The sequence below is a fragment of the Puntigrus tetrazona genome, chromosome 6 (assembly GCF_018831695.1).
Source record: "Puntigrus tetrazona isolate hp1 chromosome 6, ASM1883169v1, whole genome shotgun sequence".
NCBI classification, from domain to species: domain Eukaryota; kingdom Metazoa; phylum Chordata; class Actinopteri; order Cypriniformes; family Cyprinidae; genus Puntigrus; species Puntigrus tetrazona.
The window spans coordinates 20138995-20161323 of NC_056704.1; the positions used below are offsets into that span (position 1 = coordinate 20138995).

A 22329-nucleotide genomic window follows, 5' to 3' on the forward strand; every position below is an offset into this window, starting at 1 on the left:
TGTTAACAGCTTGTCAGGGCCTTTTTGTGCCTGTAATGAGATAATCGCAAGCTACTTGTGGCTGGAAATCCTCCTTGAAGGTGTTGACACACTTCAGAGATGTTAATCTGACAGATGGGACAGGCGCTTTCCTGCTTGTCCACATTTATGTCCTGCTTAAGCACAAAACTCATTTTCTTTAACTGTGACCTTTAAAAGTCATATACGTTTGATATATGCAAATACAGTCAAGACAAAGACAGTCAAGAAAAATGTATAAATATGTCGGTTATTATACTTCAGTATAAAAATTTGAATGGAGATTTATGATGGCCCAAATAAACATACATATTTTGCGTAATATGATTTAAAAGCATAAACTGTAGTCGAAATTTAAGGAATTTGATTTAGGACAGCAATTTAATAAAGGTGGCACTTAATAAATGGTGGTGCACCCATTTACATGGGCAGCGTCTTATTCAAGAACATTCAGTAAATATTAGTGTGTAAAATTAATTTTGCGGGTACAAAAACTGATCATTACCATGATTTTCAAAACAGATCATACACTAGTAAAAAGTTTTAGTTTTGAATTATTTGAACATCCTTGGGTCAACATTTATTAGCTTTAATTCAGTAATAACTAATTAGAAATATATTAGTGCTGTCAGCTGATTAATTAAATAATATATTTCATATATATATATATATATATATATATATATATATATATATATATATATATATATATATATATATATATATATATATATATATATATATATATATACTTGGCTAGCATAAGAGACGGTTCCACATTATTTTGATGGTAGCATTGCATACATATATTGATATATTGCATTGCATTGCATTACATATATATATACTAACTCTCATTAGAGTGTTATCAGAGTATTAGTATACATGCAGGGTTAGGGTTGACATGTACTTGCAAAGTTATTTATTGTCAGTACAGTATCTGTTAGGACACAGTCAAAATAAAGAGTTAGCAGATATTATTTCAGAGAGTCTGTCGACACCTTATTGTCTGCAGAATGTTCTGGAGGGACCATAAAACTAAAGTGTTACTAAAAAAGAATCTTTTGGAACATATAAAACAACAAAGTTTGGTATAATACAAAAATGATTCTTTTAATATTAAGAAGGTATTGTACTTTTTTAAATGCTGACATTGTGTCATTTGCTAGGTTAAGGTCAGCTGATCCTTTTAGGAGTGACTCCACCTTATTCAGTGTGACTGTGATGGTTCAGCAAACACAGTAACAGTTAAACAGTGTTCCAGAAATGATTTAAATGAGAAGTTTAAGTGATCCACACCATAATTACAATTAAGCAATTTCCTGACATAGGCCAAAACAATATTTACAAACATCAAATCAGTCACATTTATCCTAGTAAACCAAAGTGCCATTCATCAGTATTTACTGGGCAATTACATAAAACATTATTTGAAAGTAAATGGACTTGTCAGGTCCCTATGAAGAACTGGCCATCTGTCCAGGGTGTTTCCCACATCTGTGGCCCAAGACTCTTGGATAGACTCCAGCATCGCTGTGACCCTACAAGTTTGACGAACGACCGCTGGATTGATGGATTTTCCGACTACAACTCATCTACAATTTACAATTCTAATGATCCAGCATGGACAAGATCATCATCAAGATTTTGTTGTAAACTTCACTTACACCAGTAAATTTAATATATATTAAAAGGGTACATAATCCTAAATGCATATTTCACCCACAAATGAAGATTCTGTCATTAATTATTACGTTGTTCCAAACTCATAAGACCTTTGTTCATCTTCGGAATACAAAGCGGTTGTCTGTTTATAAACTAAACTTAACTTAAAGTTACTGATATCACATGGACTGTTTTAACAATGTCCTTGCTACATTTCTGGGCCTTAAACGTGGTTGTTTTGTGACAGAATTGTAATTTTTCTATTAACTCTCTTTTAATGAAACCATGTTAAAGTGAAACGTCTTTAATGAAGGTACTGGGAGTACGAAAAGGTTTAGACAAGACCAACAGAAATGACAGATTTGCTGGTTCCACGTGATGCATGTGAGTCAGCACTTCCAGTTGAAGATGCTATTTGAAGAGCAAATGTAATTTGTAATGTCATTAGCCCTTTGTGACGGGCTGTAACATGGTGAATTGGATTACAATTAAAACACATCCCAAGAGCTAGACCAGGAAAGGGGCCCAAGGTATATGGAGGTGCTGCTACATGGACTGAAGTGCTACCGTCTACATTTTGCAAAACGATGACCATTAATTGCTGAACCACCACACATCTGCATTAATTTTCAAAATACATCACATTTTTGCTCAATATTAATCTCTTCCTAAGAAACTGGAAATAATGTTCAGATTTAAATTTTCTAAATTAGCCAAACAAAGTGATAATATGGCTTTACATCAGTAAAGAAGAAAATAAATTAAATTAGGGATCTTGGCAGAAATGTGCATTAAAGAAGATACATTGAGTTGAATAAAGAGGTTGCAAGGAAACTAGTTGGGTAAACTGAACACTAACTAGAGAATTACATTTTGCCAATTGCTTTCCAGAAGATTAGTCAAACAATAGGCGATTGACTAAAAAGTGAGAGCAAAAAGGGGTGGGTCAGAAAATTCTCTGGATTTGGATAATTAGATTTATTACCTCTGCAAAGGAGGTACTTCTGCCAGAAGTCATAGGTTAAGTATATTAGCTTGGTCAACACAAAGTCTAATTTCATTGCTGTAGATCTCTGATATTTCATCCAATGAAACATCAGAATAGTGCACAGAATAAATCAGTTGTAAAAAGACTTTTATTTATTCATAGGCAATCTGAGGAATCAAATCAAGTCCGGTCAATAAAAACAACAAACAATCTACACTAATATAAAGTCCACAACAGACCCGAAAGTACAAGTCATTGGTGGCACTAGAGCCCAATAACCTGACCCTTATGATTATGGGAAATCTTGAGTTTTAAAGAGGATCTTTCAAGTCATGCTCTCCCAAAATGACACCATGTATTCGCCAAACACTGATAAACTGCTCTGTACAACCTTTCTATTTATCTATGATTGATTTTCTATGCATACCTTATGAGTGATTTTGGCAATGATTTAGAGAAGGAAGGTAAGTATGTTAAAACAATTCACTCTCAGTAATGTAAAGTAGATAATTAGATCTAAGCTATTATTCTTGTCACAGGTTGCACTCTGGCCAGAAGTCTTGAGGTAAGGTAATTAGCATCAGTATGGCCTGAGGAGACAGCTGTAACCCTATGTATTAAAGAATATTTCTTGTATACCATATTTGATGTAATTTTTTCAGTGACAGATGTGCTTTTATGTTTCAAGAAAGTTACTGTAGGTCAAGTAGCAGAGCATAGTGCTAGCAGTGGTCATGGGTTAACTTATAGTGAATACACAAACTGATGACATGATTAATATAATTTATACTCAGCCACAACATTAAAACTACTCACAAGTGAATAACATTGATATTGTTACAATGGTGACTATCAAAGGGCAAGAACTTATATTAGGCAAGAACTTATATTAGGCAAGAACAGTTCTTGAATTTCATATCTTGAAAAGCAGTATATGTTCCAGTGTTCTGCTGGGAAATCCTATCTTGGCATTCATGTGTTGTTATTTTGACATGAATCAGCTAGCTACTCATAAATTGCTGAAGACCATGCCCACCTCTTCATGATGGTGTTCCTTGATGGCGGAGGTGTCTTTCAGCAGGATAATGCACCCCGCTACACTGGAAAAATTGTTTGGGAATGGTATGAAGAACATGACAAAGAGCTCTCCAAATTTCCCACATCTCAATCCAATTGAGCGTCTATGGGATGTGCTGAATCAACAAATCCAATTCAATCGAAAATCCATCTTACAACTTGCATTGCTTATAGGATCTGCTGCTGATGTCTTGGTCCTGGATTACCACAGGACACCTTCAGAGGTCTTGTGAAGTCCATGCCTAAATGCGTCAGTGCTGTTTTACCAGCATAAAACCAGCCATCAGTATAAGAAATGTTTTAAGCGTGCAAAGGAATCATCTCTTTTTAGTACGTGTCGACGTTTAATAGTACTCATAAGCGGATGATATTATGTTTTGGCTAATCAATGCATATAGGTAAAATGAAAAAATAATCTTTTATCTATACATACAATTTAAAAAATGATTTGAAGAACCCACAGGTGTATTTGTCACTTGTTTTATGCATAAACTCATATTACCGTTCATATTATTTTGTTAAACACTTGTAGTTATAAATTTTATTTAATTATTACAATTTTAATATTCAAATAATAATACTTCTACATCACGTTATCGTTAGCTACTAATGGTTACACGCATTTTTAAGTAAGCCGCAGTTTTCTGTATGAGGATTTTTGGCAATGTTGCTATTCACTAATTGGAGAACAGACTGAAGATGTGTGGTATTTGGGAGAGATCTGAAAAAGGCCAGAAAGGTCTGAAGTACTTTGATTCAACTCTGTCTTCTGCCAGCAGAGTCTTAAACAGGATGGTTAAGCTTATTAACACCTGGCTTGAAACTAGTGTTGGGGAAGTTACTTTCAAAGACCTGATCTACTCTGGTACTCATTCAACACAAAAAGTTTCTTGTCATCTCTGCAGATTTGACCACAAGACATTTTTTTCAAACGGCAGTCCCAACAGAAAAAAAAAGGCTTTCTCACATAAACTTCATTACAAGAAGTTCACGCCAAGAACTACATGATTTTTCAGATTTTTTTATTACACTATGATCGGCTGGAATAGTTCTCACCTTTGCATTGTACACATTAAAAGATCATGTGGTGATAATATCAAACAGGTTTAAAAAAAAAAATAAAAAACTTCTAAAATTTGAAGTCAGGTATATAGGATCTAAGGTGTAGGTGTCTTTTTTTCTTCATTAGATCCTATTTTGATATTTTTAAGTCAAACCGTTGTAGTCTGTCAGTCATATAATGCTTGGTTATCGTAACGATCGTAACGTACCGATACACTGAGAAAATGAACAATATTTATATAATTTTTTACCTCTTATACACCACCATGTCCAAATACTCTGAGGGCGTGTGTGCAAACTCTGGAGTAGTCTGCGCAGGCGCCGAGAAGTGTTTGAAGCGATCTCGCGTGTATATACGTCACCCATTGTTTACACAGCAGTTTACGCAGATAATGTTTTTTTTTTTGTTGTCTTACATAGGTTAAAACATCCCGGATAGCTGTTATTGTTTTTATTAGCCATTTTACTTACAATCTCTGTGGTGACGCTTTAACGTATTTGACGTAATCAGCCATGTTTACATCTGGGGTAAAGCACGCGCTTGTACGTAATCTGCGATTGTTTACACCTAATGGAAAGCGTGCATACATTGTGATACTCTCTAGATGTAAATTGTTAAGAAGAATGGTTAAGAAAATTATGTAACTTTTGTTTTCTTTGAGCAGAAAAAATATACAAAACTGAAGTTAAGCCACTGATGTCACATGGAATGTGAAGGTGGCCTTCAGATGAATGTCCAGAGGCTTTTAATTTTAGGCTAATTAAACTTTAGTAAAAAAATTTTGAAGAATATTCTCAACCTTTATATTCAGTGTTGCATCAAAACCAGGAATATAACATCGCATAAAGGGAGCATGCCCACAATGCACCATCATGTTGATATTTGCAATCATTACAACAAGTTGAGAAGCAATATGCTCTTACAACAATGGGCTGCCAGCTTTGTGTTTTGGGTTGAAAGGATCATATGACAGCTCCATGTTTTCCGGTTTCCCCAGGCCAAACTAGAATGCAAAAACAGTGTCTTCAAATTTATTCACTTGAAAAAGCATCTCCAAAAGCTCAGATTTTTCTACCTCAGTATAACGATGGAAGACCAAACTGCAGTGCAGCAAAAAGGTGATATGAGCAACAAAGAAGAAATGAATTAAAATTGTGTAAATTTAAAGCCATTTTTCTTTGAACAGCTGAATAGCTAAATAAAACCTAAAGCCTTAGGCTTTTATATTAGGAAAAATATATAAGGATACTAATGAGTGTTGTAGCTTAACTTGTCATGCTTGACTCTTCTGGTTCAAATTTGACCTTTTCTGATTGAGGATGAATTGTACAGAGGATGAAAGCTTTTACATCCCAATGTCCAGGACAGGCATTGCCAGGGGTCCTTTTGAGTAGGATAGACCAAGAAAAGCCATGTGCGTAGAGGGAATTGGATGACTCACCTGCTGAGCACATTGTGTTGTGTTCTGGTTGGGAAATGTGTCATTTTCAAACCCAGTATAAAATGAGAAGTTCATGTTTTTTGCAGAGATATTATGTCTTAAATGTATGTAAGACCTATATCTGGATTGACTGCTTAAGAAAGTATGAATTTTGAGGACTCTTTATTGGTTAGGTCACCCCATCATGAACCAGTTTGAGTATGAATTTAAAGTCGAAGTGGGAACATAGTTGGAACTATGTCTGCTGTCTGGTGTTTGACTAGGCTTGATAATGCATTTATGTTGGTTATGATGTCTAGTATCCATTAAATCGTCTCAAAGTCATCTTTTTCATTTTGGAACCTTTGGCATTCAGGGCATATCCACTTCTGTAGGTGTCTTTTAGGCATATTTGGGCTCCTCCACAGTAGGATGAGGAAAATTTTACATTTCTACGTCCAACAGAACAATGCTTGTGAGGAGTCCTTTATTAATACATGCAGTATTAGCTGGCAGTTCCATGGCAATATAAAGTGCATGCTTTTTATATGTTTTTTCTCGTTTGCTTTGGGCCAGTTGATGAGGTCAACCTTGGTAAACCTGGCTTTCTTTTTGGATCTCTGGTTACATTCTACTCCTCCCCGCTTGTTATATTGCTCTGGGTCACACAGGTTGTGTCATCAAAGGCTTCTTTGCGCCAATTTTTGGTAAGATTTCAAAATAATCTGTTTTGTTGTTTCAATTTAATTCCTTCTCATTTTTCATCTATAGGCCAAGTTTCTCTTTGGTCTCTGGTTGTGCTTCCCATTGAGAAGTACACTTTGACCTTTGACCTGATCGCTCATGATAATCAGTGTTACTTTGGAAATCTAATAGGCTTCTGATTACAAGTTACCCTAATTAAAAGTAATGTATCTCATTAAATTAATAAGCAGTGTAACTAATTAAAGTAAAAACCATCAGCAAGGGGTTTACTTTCATAATATAGACTTTCAAAATCCTTCATCACTTATATTAAGATTGTAATTATTTATATATAATTTAAAGCACAGCTACAACAAAATCTGACTTTAGCAACTTTTTTTTTCACTTTAAGATTGTTCTGCAGTTAAATAAAGATTTAAAATCATAAGATACAGTTTAATAGCTATGATACTGTTTTTAAAATCCAATTTTTGCACTAACAATACTTTCGGGAAACACTTAAAAAAATTAAAAATCTTAAAAAATAAAGCATACACAAACCTAAATAGTAAATAAAAAAGATATCAAATTAGCATATGTCCTATTCTGTGTCCCAAAAACATTTCTCATATTTTAAAGCAGTCAATGCAATTTGATCATGAAGTTAACCAAATTTGTATGTGTGCAGATGTAACCCCTTTTGTCATCTTTAACATTTTCATAAGTAACTCATTTTATTAAACATTTTTCTTTTTAGTACGTAACTGATTACATTTAATAAAATTGTAATTTTGTCATTCTGTTAGATGTAACTACTCCTCAATATTTTTGCTAATTAGACACTTTGAATTAGGCTCAAATAGTCATTTAAAAACAATTCCTGCGTAGAACTATTGCCAGCTATGTTTTCGACTAGGTTCAGTCCACTGTCTTCAACAAGCATAAGTTCAAAAGGATCAGTCTCTGTAATCTAGGGCCATATACCTTCTTCTCTCTTAGAACATTTTATTTTAAAGGAGACATTTTAAGACCTTATCCTTTTTTGTGTCTTAAAACCTGGGCTCAGTACTCATAGAGCATGAGTATTAGTTTGTACAAACGCTCAACACATGATTTATCAACACATGGTTTAATGCTTCAAAACAAGGTATAGCTCACCACTAAATCTAAACATAAGCCTCTTTTCTTCACATCTTTACATGCAAAGGTCATGCCCAGAAGTACTTAAACCCACCCAAGGATTCAGTGAGAAACATAATATTACTGACCTTTTCAAGTCAATGTCATCATGCCTGATTCTATTAATATTATAGTTTTGGCGGCTTTGTCATCGTTAAATACATGCACATAAATGTTGTGTTTAGTGGCTATAACCGATGGCTAACTCTAAAGGTATGATGTACAAACAAAAAGCTCAAAATTGACATTTGGATTGATTTAAACCTTTAAACATGATTTTTTTTTCCTAGTTTGCCACTGGAATATGGTACCCACAATTATTTTATTGTTTTATTATTTACAGTTTTTTTTTCAAATTCTTAAGCAATTTGACCATTATACCAAGCAAATTTTTGCACACTGGTGGCAACTACCCATATATCTCATTGTAGTGATTTCTAATTGTAATTACCTTAATTACCTTAATTAATCGTCCATTAACATCATTGTTGTACATTCTGTAATAAATAAAACCACAGAACAAGTGTGTTTTAACATCTATTAGACCAGAATTCTAACTTCAACAACCAACTTACACAGAATTATGGGACAGCAGTTTACAAGTCTTAATCTGACAGGGAATCCCCCCTTAAGTAATGTTGTCACTAAAAACAGAAACAGGTGTTTAGAAGTGAAAATAGCAGTACATCTGATGACATAATTTTGATATAATTGACACACAATTTTTGAATGATATACAGTGCTGTATATATTCACTCTGAACCAACAAATGATATTGTTTCGTAATATAAGAATCTTGATGTCAAAACATTGTCAAGATCCAAAGCTTTGCATGTGATTAACTGATTATGTACGCTCTTATCATTCAAATCCCACACTGCAACACCCTCCCCCCTTACGTTCCTGGATTTATGCCATAAAAGGAACCCCAGACAGATACATAACACCGCCTTTGCAAATAAATAGCAGGTCCACCAGCAGACTGCATCCTCTTCCTGGTCTGGATCAAAGATGAACGGCACTGAAGGAAACAACTTCTACATTCCCATGTCCAACAGGACAGGGCTAGTGAGGAGTCCTTTTGAGTATCCACAGTATTATCTAGCTGAACCATGGCAATTCAAAGTGCTTGCAGTCTACATGTTCTTTCTCATCTGTTTTGGTTTACCCATCAATGTCCTTACATTGGTGGTTACAGCTCAACACAAAAAGCTTAGGCAACCTCTCAACTTCATTTTGGTCAACCTGGCTGTAGCTGGAACCATCATGGTTTGTTTTGGATTCACGGTCACTTTCTACACAGCAATTAATGGCTACTTTGTTCTGGGACCAATTGGTTGTGCGATTGAAGGCTTCATGGCCACACTTGGAGGTGAGGGTTTATTATAATATTGTACGTTTTTGGACTAATTTGATCATAATTTTACTATAAATTGGGTGCAACTGATCTCACTGTTTTATTTGCTTCACAGGGCAAATTGCCCTTTGGTCACTTGTGGTGCTGGCCATTGAGAGGTACATTGTGGTCTGCAAGCCTATGGGTAGTTTTAAATTCTCAACCAGCCATGCTTTGACGGGAATTGGATTTACATGGATAATGGCTATGTCTTGTGCAGCTCCACCTTTGGTTGGGTGGTCCAGGTCGGACTAATAATACACTAACTTTTAGTTTGTGGCAGTAAAAGAACACTTTCCACAGCTGAACACACTGAAATTTGTACTTTTTTATTGCTTTCTAGATTTTAAATGAAAACATTTTATTTTCTTTAAAATACACAATTTTTTAATGTTAATTTTTAATTAAGAGAAAAGCAATCTCAGTCTCAATTTCCTAGCATCAGGTGCATTTCTTCAACAGATATATTCCTGAGGGAATGCAGTGCTCATGTGGACCAGACTACTACACCCTGAATCCTGAATACAGCAATGAATCATATGTCATCTACATGTTCGTCTGCCATTTTATATTGCCAGTCACTGTAATCTTCTTCACCTATGGACGGCTTGTGTGCACAGTCAAGGCGGTATGAAATGTCATCTTAAAAATTCAAAAAACTGTTTGAATACTATGTTAAAATGACAATGACAATGGTTATTTCGCTCTCTTAGGCTGCAGCTCAACAGCAGGACTCAGCATCTACCCAGAAAGCCGAGAGGGAAGTGACAAGAATGGTCATCCTGATGGTTTTGGGTTTCCTGGTGGCTTGGACCCCTTATGCCACTGTTGCTGCCTGGATCTTCTTGAATCGGGGAGCTGCTTTCAGTGCCCAGTTCATGGCTATTCCTGCCTTCTTTTCAAAGACCTCATCCATATTTAACCCTATCATTTATGTGCTGCTAAACAAACAGGTAAATCATATATCAGATTTGCAAAAATAAAAAATCATATACTATCTAATTTCTTCAGATATGTACTAAATGAAACATTGTTCTTTATAGTTCCGGAGCTGCATGCTGACCACTCTTTTCTGTGGAAAGAATCCTCTTGGCGATGATGAGTCCTCAACTGTGTCCACCAGCAAGACGGAGGTGTCCTCTGTATCTCCAGCATAGACTTTTGAACTTCTCACATTATTATGTTGTTTTAGTCATTAACCAGTATGAACATCTTAAAAAGAAAGAAAGAAGGAAAAAACATTCAGATTAGTTAATGCATCTCATATTTTTGTGTTCACTATGACTATTAAACTGGAGAATTTTTGGGATTAATGGGTTATCAGTGAACTTTTTTTTTTTAATCAACCCCGAGGCTAGCATTTATATCTTTGGCCTGAATTGTTTATATATTTTGTACATAATGAATGAAAAAAATGGATAGAAATAAATATCAGCATTAACAGTGAAATAACATTCGTTATTTATGAACTGATTTAATCAATGTACAGTATAATACTGAAACACTAAACGGTTTACCTTCGTTAAGCATTAGCATACCTTGTGCAAACCCTATTTTTAAATCAAGACACAATATATGTGCATCATTAATGTGACCTTTATGATGTTAATACAAAACAATATTGGCCAGACACAAGAGCAGTCAAAAACAGATTCATCTCCAAGAACGTTTTCTCAAAGTCAGAGCGAACAATAATGGCACTAGAAATTGGCAGAATGGCAGGCCACACAAATGGCATTGGAACTGGAATATCCATGATCATGTTCATCCATGACAATGTTGCAGGAAATTAAGTGTTCCCAACTAAAAAAGCTAGAGGTGGCAGTGGCAAGGAACCTAAACTCCATCTGTGACAGAAATTGAGAAAAAAGCCTGAGCCCTTCTCTGGTTTGTTCCATGCTGCAGCACAGCCAGATTGTGCAGAGGACTCATCTGGTTCTCGTGGTCTTTCCCTATTGCAGACAAGGTTTCAACTTTTAATTTTCAATCGGGTTCAGTACACTATGTGACTACAGAAGAGTCAAGTTTTAAATAGGAAAAATATCTAAACTCTTTGGTCATTTTTAAACAAGATGCTTCTGGTCTAATCAGATTCTATGCTAATCTATGCTAAAAGTGCTATCGCTAGACTCAAGAGATCAGCTGAATGGATTCAAAAACTGTAAAAAAAGTTGAAAAATGGGCATATTTTCCAAAAAATATTTTAGTTTTTTGAAAGACTAAATAAATACATCTCATGGTGAAAGGGATGTCAGCGGGTTTGTGCAGCTGGTCTGGTTCTCATGGTCTTGTTGAGGATCTGTGCCAATGGCAGTGTTTGAAGGTTACTTTGGAAATGTAATAGGCTACAGATTACAAGTTACCCTGTTCAAAATGTAATTGTATCGTTAAATATTCATTAAATTTGATTGCTTTTTAAATTTCTTATATTTTGAACCAATAATAATTTTGAAACATTTAAATCAGGCCGGGTTAACCTCATAGTAGCACTCAACACTTTCTGTCAGACTTTCAAAATCCTTCACTCCTTCAATTAACATTATAATAAGTAAGTGATTAATGCACATCTTTATTTTGCAAAACCCACTGGCTGCATGTAAATCATGACTAGACTGACATCGCACAGCAAACCATTATCATTAGCATTATCCGTCATGAGTAAATATAAAATCTTTTTGTAGGCCTACAGTTATGACATCCTTTATGAATAAACACGAAATCTGATGTTTCACCAATGCATAACATACTCAAATATATTTTCAGATACAGCAATTTCGTCAGCACATGTCACAATGTGAACAAACAGTGCAATTGAACATGGTCAAATTTCACGTGTCACATAAAAAAAAACTGCGGACTAACTGTGCGTGATGACACGGTCAAACTTCATGCGTTTGGTTTAAAGGATTTTGGCCCCGTCTGCCTCCCATAGGCTTCCATCTTCCGTCGGGGTAGTAGGTTATGTTTGTATTTTGTCTCGTTGTTGCAGATGTTTTATGTGTACGCTTTTCTTCATTTCACACTCTCAGAAAACTGTTTCTTGGATTACAACGTTCTGTCTTCTGTGTTCGCGGTGTGATTTTCTCCACTGGTGTTTGTAGCGCAGTTGCTGCTGTGGGATTCTGATCGTCGCGTCTTTGTGGAGTATTACACTGTTTATGCCGTCTTTACAGCTTATTTCGTTTGGATTTTGAGTCGGACATAGTATTACTCCGTCTGACTCACATGTTTCTGAATTTGTGTAGTGTCTGAAGTTCATAAAGGCTTTGTTGTTTTGATCCTGTTGATTACTGTTGCTTGTATTGCGTACTTTTATTGCCTGCCTGTATGTTCCTTTTTTACTCCAAAATAAAAATAAAAGGAAATGAAACGAAGTTTTGCTATTTTATAGATATGTTACATTGTTTTCACTTTTCGATTGATCATAATTACATAACAAGTAAGATTTGTTTACGAATAGGGCTGGTAAGTGGGCGACGTGCACCAATGCAGAACAAAAATGTTAAGGGTACCGAAGGGGGCTTTTATCATTCTTAAGGAGTGCTAATTAAATTAGACACAAGTAAGTAACCAGCACAAATACGCATAGCCCATAAACGACATTAATTCTTCCTACACTAACTCCAAGACCATAGCCTTTCTACTGCTCTGTGCTAGTCTGCGCACTCTCGCACAAAATGAATACAATTAATGAAAACGGACAAATAGTGTGTTCCATAATGAGAGCTATAACGACAACTTCAAAGTCATCCGAGGACGGAGTTGGTTGAGAGAATGTTTAGAGTGTGCATGATTAAGAGTGTTTTAATTCGTTTCGTCTATTATGGGCCATACACAATTTGCATAATTTCAGTAGTTATTTCATAGCTCTGAGAATGCTATTCTACAATTTGAAAAATAACCAGAATAAACAGATCAGTATTAAAATGCATTACGACGTGGCAGCTGTGGTAAAGAAGGCTGCATTCAGGTGCATGTTCCATTGCACAAAGTGAATCACTTTAATCTCTTATGGACTGTATGAATTTATTTAAAGTAATGTATTTACCATGTTGCATTTTAAACTTTCAATTACTTTCCCGATCTTTCACTATGATTGGGTAAGGATTTTTAGGAATCACAGAAAAGACTGCACTACCAAATTCTGTCATTATTTTACTCACCTTGACCGGTCTTTTAAAACCGGTATAATTTTCCTCTGCGGAACTATGACATTGCTTGTTTTCAGTACAACCGATCCACAAAGTGTAGAACTATAACGGGTGTCCTGGTTAACACGTTTCTCCGGGACGCAGCACAAGTCCGAGTTCCTAGGCGCACCGTCGTCTTCTGTGCCTTTCTCTACCACTTCCTGTTCGTTATCTATTATACTACTACGACAGAAACTATTACAATTACGTTTTTTTAATATATATATATTTTATAAAGTATAGTAGTATCTTAACAAATGATTCTTGCTAAATATTTTCATGTAACTGAAGAGCAGACCGCCTACAATCGCCATCGTTCCGCATCATTTTTTTTATACAAATCACAAACACATTTATTATGCTAATTATTTATTTGCTGCAAATGGTAGCGAGATTACAGCTGTGACGGACAGAACACTAATAATCAAATATAATGAACATCAGTGTTGTGTTTTATCATGATTACTATTTGACTATCAGCTATCTTAATTGCATAACATCCTCGAAATAAATTCAGCTTTGTTTATACTCACATTGTACTGGCAATCACAATTGTGGCCTAATTTTCTGAACCAAAAAAGTCAAAAGAACTTTCGAAGATCCAAAGCTCTACCGGGTAATTAGCCTGAAACTGATTATGTCTGCTCTTATCATTCAAATCCCACACTGTAACACCCTCCCTATCTTATGCTCCTGGATTTATCCCTTATAAGGAACCTCAGAGGGATATATAAACACTCCTGAAGCATCATTGCAAATAAAGAGCAGGTGAAGAGCAGCCACTCAACTGTACTGCAGCAGCAGATTACATCCTTTTTTTTCCTCAAGGATCACTGGTAGGCAAAGATGAACGGCACTGAGGGAAACAACTTCTATGTCCCCTTGTCCAACAGGACAGGGCTAGTGAGGAGTCCTTATGAGTATCCGCAGTATTATCTCGCTGAACCGTGGCAGTTTAAAATTCTTGCAGTCTACATATTCTTCCTCATGAGCTTGGGTCTACCCATCAATGTCCTTACATTGGTGGTTACAGCTCAACACAAAAAGCTTAGGCAACCTCTCAACTTCATTTTGGTCAACCTGGCTGTAGCTGGAACCATCATGGTTTGTTTTGGATTCACGGTCACTTTCTACACAGCAATTAATGGCTACTTTGTTCTGGGACCAAATGGCTGCGCGATTGAAGGCTTCATGGCCACACTTGGAGGTGAGGGAAATTGTGACATTTCTTTTTATTATTATTATATGCTGTGAGGAATTCTTTAGCTGAATGTCAGTATCTGTGATATGAGAAAACCTTGCTTAGGTGTTAATTTCATTATTTGCTACACAGGTGAAGTTGCCCTTTGGTCACTTGTGGTGCTGGCCATTGAAAGATACATTGTTGTCTGCAAACCAATGGGTAGCTTCAAATTCTCCTCCAGCCATGCTTTTGCAGGAATTGCATTTACATGGGTAATGGCCATGGCATGTGCGGCTCCCCCTTTGGTTGGGTGGTCCAGGTTGGTCTAATAAGACATTCTGCTTTCCAGTGCAGTGATTATAACAAACATTTCAGTTGAACTTTAAATATATTTGAAAGCAACAAGATAGGTTTATCAACACATAGGAATACTTTGTAACTTGTAAGATTATTTTTTTAAACTGAATTATTGTATTAAATCTAATTATTTTCAAATGACTAAGTGCAACAGGCTGCAATCATTATGAGTACTCAGACTGAAATGTCTGAATATCAGGTGCATTTCTTCAACAGATATATTCCTGAGGGAATGCAGTGCTCATGTGGACCAGACTACTACACCCTGAATCCTGAATACAACAATGAATCATATGTCATCTACATGTTCGTCTGCCATTTTATATTGCCAGTCACTGTAATCTTTTTCACCTATGGACGGCTTGTGTGCACAGTCAAGGCGGTATGAAATGTTAATAAAAATTAAAGGAATTCCCCTGTTACTGGAATACTATGTTGAAATTATATCACCCTCGGTTATTTCACTCTCTTAGGCTGCAGCTCAACAGCAGGACTCAGCATCTACCCAGAAAGCCGAGAGGGAAGTGACAAGAATGGTCATCCTGATGGTTTTGGGTTTCCTGGTGGCTTGGACCCCTTATGCCACTGTTGCCGCCTGGATCTTCTTTAATAAGGGAGCAGCTTTCAGTGCCCAGTTCATGGCTATTCCTGCCTTCTTTTCAAAGAGCTCAGCCTTATATAACCCTGTCATCTATGTGCTGCTAAACAAACAGGTTAAACATTTAGCAGACTCGTCCTACATATTCCAGATATCCCTTTTTATTTATACTTTTTCTTCTTCTTCTGTCTTGATGTAATAAACCTACTAAATTAAACTTTGTTCTTTACAGTTCCGTAACTGCATGCTGACCACTCTTTTCTGTGGAAAGAATCCTCTTGGCGATGATGAGTCCTCAACTGTGTCCACCAGCAAGACGGAGGTGTCCTCTGTATCTCCAGCATAGACTTTTGGATCTCTCACAGATTATGTTCTTTTAGTCATTGACAAATTTGGGCATCTGAAAAAAAAAAAAAAAAAAAAAAAGACAGTTGGATTAGTTTTTGATTGTGTTCACTATCACCGTTAACTCTGTGAACACAGAAGACATGCATACTTGATTTGTGCAAACTTTAAAAGTATTTATTGGGTGATCAGTGAACATTGAAATTGTGGTTTTATTTTTATGCGCCGGGAGGTTAGCATTTGTATCTTTTGCCTAAAATGTACATATATATTTTGTAAATAATGAAAACGAAATACATAGAAATAAACACTGGCATTAAATAATGTTTTTGTTTCTATTATTTATGAACTGACAGAATATTCTATTTGCTCCTACAAACTGGATATAGGATACTGAAAGTGACACTTTAACTGTAACACGTGCATGCAATAATATAGTATATATAGTATATATCATATTTTTAAAATGAGAGATTATCCACTATTCAGACTATAATGTGTAGATAAAGCTTACAAAATGTAAACAAAACTTTGGAATTCACAAATATTATATGTCCGACCCCATGAAACACCTACGAAAACCTTAGCTATTTTAAACTTACAATTGTGCTAGACTGTGGACTGAGGCAGGGTGATCTTTTTTTTTAATGAGATAAACAGGGTGAACGTCAGCACCAATTTCTTATGCCATTCTGCAATGCTATTGAGCAGACTCTAACAGCTTACTCCAGGAACTAGTTTTCTCAAATATAAACAAGAATCAGCAGGACTTTAGCTCGGTATCAAAAAGGATTTTGGAATCCCCCAAAGTAGTGAATAATATAATTAAACAGTAATAGTTATTTGTTCAGTTTAGTGTAATAATTAGAAGGGTTTCTTACAGGCTGTAATTTTGTTTTCACACGATTATAGAAAGGGGAAAATCCATGGTAACATTTAGGCAGTTTGAAAGATTTTTTTCACTTTTATTTTAATTTGATATCTCTCACTTTCTTGCCGGTCTTCAATAACCACCTTATTTTTGGTGTGGTGTCTTGTTCTCCTTAACCAGAAAATAGTTTCAGTAATCACTAATCCTGATTCTGGATTAATGGATGTTCAGGGGCAAGGCTGTTATATTTATGAGAGCATAACAGCATACGTTGCATTCAAGCAAAATGTTTGTCTGCACATGTACTGTCCCATATCTAACTTTGCTTTAACGGGACTCTAAACTTTTCTATTTATTTTTTTAATTGTGTTGATAATGTTAATGCAGTTTCCCCTTTTACTTGTCCTAATGGTACCTTGGTGTCCTCATTCCACACTGCAGTCATGTCGTGTAAATGTCACTCATCAAGCACTGACACAACCAACTCTAAAAGGATTACGAGATCAGGCTTTGGTAGTAGAAACAGCATTGACTTCTCAGTGGGCACGACTCAACAAGATAAAGATAAGACAAAGATCTGCTTAAGCCAATTTGCAAGGTGCTCACCCAACTGTGGCCCTAAACACTAACCTAGCTGCTCTGGCTAAAGGAATTAAGAATTTAAGCCAATTTGTTTCCACTTTATGGTATGAAGCATGCACTACATTTACATTCAGTCATGAAGTTCTGTATATTAATTATGCTAGATTAACAATATACATTCCAGAGGAACTGCTTGAGTCAAAATCTTAAATGTTAGCTTTGAAAATGTCATTTGCAAATCTCACATTTTCTCCAATAGTGCCTTCAGTAGCCAGGGCATCAGATCAATATGTATTATTCATTCAAATAGTCACATCTTAGTTGCACTTATACCCTCTAAAAATGTAACAGATTTTGCGATATTATGACTATTATAACTGGAAAAGGCTTGTTAGTACAGAAATGTTTAGAATCTGGATTCATGTGTATGAATCTTTGCAGCTATTGTAAAACAATTCCCTGCTATCTGGTATGGTGGAACATGACAGTAATTATGGCGATGTTGTTGGTTTTATATACGCTAATGTTCAGGGACGCAGCTGGAAAACGTGTCTCATTGTTGGGATTGACAAGAATCAAACTAATTCCATGCTCTTAAATACTCTATTGGCCATTGGCCACTATTGTGTTAGAGGAAAGCTAAAACACAATGGGAGGACTGCAGTAGAACATCTGAGTCTGAAAATTGCCAAGAAACAACTTTTAGTACAGCTGTAAATGCATATCCGCACACACCATGGAAGAGTAAAGCAGTTGTAAACCAGGCAAGTGACGCTCTAAAACCTATATGCATAGATTATAGTTATTATAAGGAAATAACTAAAATTATTAAATGGTTGGTTTTGGCTTATGTTTGAATTTGTTGTAGTCTAGATATTAGACATAATGTAATGATGCTAAGGTCTGACACTAGTTTCCATCTACTTTCATAAGAATCATTTGCATCTTACTTGATCTTCAGTTCAGCAATGATTTTGGTAATTTTCATAAAGGTTTTAATGTCACTTAATTACATTTTTAAAGAATCAGTTCGAGATTACATTGCATCTATATTAAATTTTCTAACAGATTCATAAAGTTGACTTGTAGTTTGCCTTTAAAGTAAAACAGTAGGCTAATATGAAAAGTGCAAAGTGATTCCAACAAAGGCCCAAATCATTCCACAAAAGTTACATGCTCTCATCCTTTCCTACAGGCCATTTTCAATGGATAGTTCACTCTGAAACTAAAATTTTAAGTTTATCCGGTTGCACCAAAGACATCTAAGATTTTTAATTCAAACGTTGTAGTCTGTCAGTCATATTATGGTTGGTATAGGGGACGTTCTCTATGAGACCAAAAAACATGCACAGAGAAATACAAATTAAACCTTACCCCATCCTAACAATACATTGATGGCCTAAGACACGAAACGAGCGGTTTGTGTGAAAAAACGAATGGTATTTTTTTTTTAACCTCTTGCACACCACCATGTCACTTCCAAATCTCTATGTAAACCGTGAGATCTCTATATAAATGATGTTTCTTTACGATTGGGTATGGTTTAATTTGGATTTCTCTGTGCATGTTTTTTTCTTCCCATATATAAAGTTCCCTATACCTACCGTTATATAATAACTGAGAGACTACATCTAGTCTGACTTAAAAATCTTAAAATAGGATCTAATGAAGAAAAAAAAAAGACACCTTCACCTTAGATGCCCATGGGGTAAGCTGATGAACTTCAAATTTTATTTTCAAAGCGAACTATTCCTTTAAGTCATTTTTGTTATTAGTTAATGGTCTGCCTTTACTCCCACACAGGTAATGTTATTTTCGTTATTTGCTCGATTGATGTCCTGTTTCAGACACCGATTTATTAGCTGCTACTTTTTCTGAGGACAGAGCTGTAGCGTTCAGACACGTGCTAGAATTCCTTTGGCGACACCTTTAGGTGTCAGGTGGAAATGCCAGCGGATACTGTTGACTATATAATATATAATTGAACGTAGCTATTTTCTTACCATTTTTGCCATACAAAACTTCTAAAACCCTAACCTGACCCTTGGAGAAGAATTAAGAAAGTCGTACAGGTTTTAATAGGCACGAAAAGGCATTAGCTATATATATAATAAAATAATTTTCATCATGCGAAGACTCTTGCCCAGATAAACAGTTTTAAACTCAAAATCCCAAGTTTGACACTGCTTGGAGAAGCATTAAGATTTAAGTCTTGTCAGCAACACCTTTAAACAGTAAAACACAAAGATGCAAAAGGTATGGTACGCATAGAAAATCTGTAATAGGATTTGTGTGAAGGATAAGAAACATGGTGAATAGAGCAGCAGGAACTGGAATGTAAAAAAAGCTTTTATCATTTCTTATCCCCTTCTGTGAAAGATGCACATTTATGCCAGCGTCCTGCTATGCTATGCACAGCATTTGCCCCATTGTGTAGATGATTATGTGTGCATGCATTTGATGGGCTAGTTTCTTTATTTTTTACTTTTTTCTTTTTTTTACATGTAATTTTTGTGCCTGTGAGCATGATTTTTACCAAGTACAATTTGTTCCCGAATCAACATTTTTGTGGATCCAGGAACAACATTCCAATCAGCCAATCAGATTTAAGGGATGCTTTTTCAGGAAATGTCTGTTTCAGGCTTATTATTAGGATTAGGTGCTTCTACACCCCTGTTAATTTTAGGAATGCATTCTGATTAGGGTTAGGTATAGGTATAAGCCTAGGTATAGGATAAGTCTATATTTTTGGATCCAGGATGAACAAAAAATGTTGATCCATAGGTCAGTCAATACTCAGAGGCTGTAAAAAGCCTGCATGGCCTTTTAATCCTGACAGTCACAATTGAAAAAAGATATGATATGATATGACTTTTTTTCCAGAAAATTATTTACAGAAATCCCTACAATTAACGTTTACAATTGCTTTAAAGTTGAATGTGTACAATTCTGTAATCTGTGAACTTTAAATTTTTACATGGTGTTCTATGGTAGTTACTTGAATAATAACTTCTATAAATCAAAACAAGCATTTATTTGTGGTTTTGGGTAATCTGCGATGGTGGTTGCAATTAAGCTCATGTACTGTATGTAGCTGTAGCTTTATGCCTATGTAGCCTCATCATGACCCTGACAAAGAGCCAGAAGAGACAGATGGATGAACAGAATGACAAAAACTGGACTGGAGTAGAGGAACAGCGAGGGTCAGTTCAGCCTCCTCTTCACATACCCTTGTACCTCCTAGTATCAAACACCACGAAGTCTTTTTATTTGCTCGGCTGAGTCTATGATTAGCTTACACTGCGTCCCTAGAGTAAAGCATAATTTCCACTGCGACATCATCATGGTGTCACCGTGTAAGATGTTAATTCTGTCATTATGTAATTAACTGAGTATCTAAGCGGGCTTTAAAGGAAAACTTTACAAAAAAAAAAAAGAAAAAGAAACCTACACATGTAGATGAGTTGGATTCTTCATTAAAACAGATTTGGAAACATTTTGCATTACATCACTTTCTCACCAGTGGATCCTCTGCAGTGAATGGGTGCCTAGAATGGGAGTCCAAAAACATCACAGTAAGATTTTTATAGTTGCATATTTCGTAATAAATACGAACGATCAAGACATCATCAATTTCAAACCATTGCCAAGGTCAAACCAAGTCCCCTATCCTCATCTATTACGCGAAAGCAGTCCAAAATTGTTCTGAATGAATGTTGGTGGATTTTTATGTAAGATGACAACAGAGGGATGAACTTTATAATTAGAGGAAGAGTAATTATTAAATATGGACTGCTATTTTTGCCAGAAGTGACAAAAAGGCAACTTATCACTTCACAAATGTTCTTGTATAGAATGCATTCATGTGGATTACTTGTAGTGTTTTTATCAGCTGTTTGGACTCTCATTCTGATGGCACCCATTCAGTGCAGAGGATCCATTGGTGAGCAACTGATCAATCAAAAATGAAACTATATTGGGTGAACTATTCCTTTAAATAGACTTCATCTGTAATTTAGTATTCATAATATTTATGAAATATTGTTACATACTGTAAAAATACTGGCAATAACCTACATCTTATTTGACACCATTTAATCAAAATGATATATGCATTACTGCCTTGCCATTGTCATTTCTCTCTTTTTCTACCAAGCTCTTTAAATCACGCTCATTGCACTCTTTTAGTCCAAGGCCTGTAATTGAACAGCTGAGATTCTCAGTGGTAACCTTTAATTTGGCACAAGCAACTTGCCAGTGGCTAAAATCTCATGATCACCTAAAAGCAGCAATTTGAATCCCAGGCAGCTGCAAGCAGTTAGCTTCACTGCGGTGCTCGATATACTCTGCAGATATAGAGATGTTAACCACATGGCGCGGATAGGAGTCTGACAGGCCAAAAGATCCTAATTGCTCCTTTACACCCCTTCATTAAAAGGCTTAATGGGGAAAACAAGTAGCTTCAGCCATGGAGGTTGTCTCTTTTGTAAAAGATGCTGCAAACAAAGAAACTGCATAAGCACCGACAGACTAAAAGATAATTTACTGTAAGTCCCGAAATGGGGCTGTTTTTGTGTTTCTTGTTTTAATTTCCACTAAGATTGTTCATTTAACATTCATTGTTTTTCCAGGAACAATCTGAATTGGTAATGGTAGCTTTGTTCATAATGAAATACATAAAAACAATAACCATTTAGAGGAATAAGAATAATT

The 22329-nt window shown here is 35.7% G+C and overlaps 2 protein-coding genes across 2 annotated transcripts; both read left to right on the forward strand.

The window, feature by feature from the left end:
• The first annotated feature begins 9099 nt into the window (after positions 1–9099).
• Positions 9100–10647, forward strand: LOC122347149 (green-sensitive opsin-3). The gene is made up of 5 exons (XM_043242254.1): positions 9100–9466; positions 9567–9735; positions 9953–10118; positions 10204–10443; positions 10534–10647. Exons 1-5 carry the CDS (start codon positions 9106–9108, stop codon positions 10645–10647), a joined length of 1050 nt encoding a protein of 349 aa, XP_043098189.1. The 5' UTR covers positions 9100–9105.
• Positions 10648–14499: 3852 nt separating this feature from the next.
• On the forward strand, positions 14500–16164 carry LOC122347125 (green-sensitive opsin-4). Its single transcript, XM_043242192.1, has 5 exons — positions 14500–14887; positions 15014–15182; positions 15437–15602; positions 15694–15933; positions 16051–16164. Exons 1-5 carry the CDS (start codon positions 14527–14529, stop codon positions 16162–16164), a joined length of 1050 nt encoding a protein of 349 aa, XP_043098127.1. The 5' UTR covers positions 14500–14526.
• The last annotated feature ends 6165 nt before the right edge of the window (positions 16165–22329 follow it).

Bases quoted from the DNA above. Each gene is read 5' to 3' on its own strand.
- LOC122347125 (XM_043242192.1), top strand. From the start codon at position 14,527: ATGAACGGCACTGAGGGAAACAACTTCTATGTCCCCTTGTCCAACAGG. The intron at 14,888-15,013 runs GTGAGGGAAATT...TTTGCTACACAG, and splicing joins CTTCATGGCCACACTTGGAG to GTGAAGTTGCCCTTTGGTCA. The intron at 15,603-15,693 runs GTATGAAATGTT...TCACTCTCTTAG, and splicing joins TTGTGTGCACAGTCAAGGCG to GCTGCAGCTCAACAGCAGGA.
- LOC122347149 (XM_043242254.1), top strand. From the start codon at position 9,106: ATGAACGGCACTGAAGGAAACAACTTCTACATTCCCATGTCCAACAGG. The intron at 10,119-10,203 runs GTATGAAATGTC...TCGCTCTCTTAG, and splicing joins TTGTGTGCACAGTCAAGGCG to GCTGCAGCTCAACAGCAGGA. The intron at 10,444-10,533 runs GTAAATCATATA...TGTTCTTTATAG, and splicing joins ATGTGCTGCTAAACAAACAG to TTCCGGAGCTGCATGCTGAC.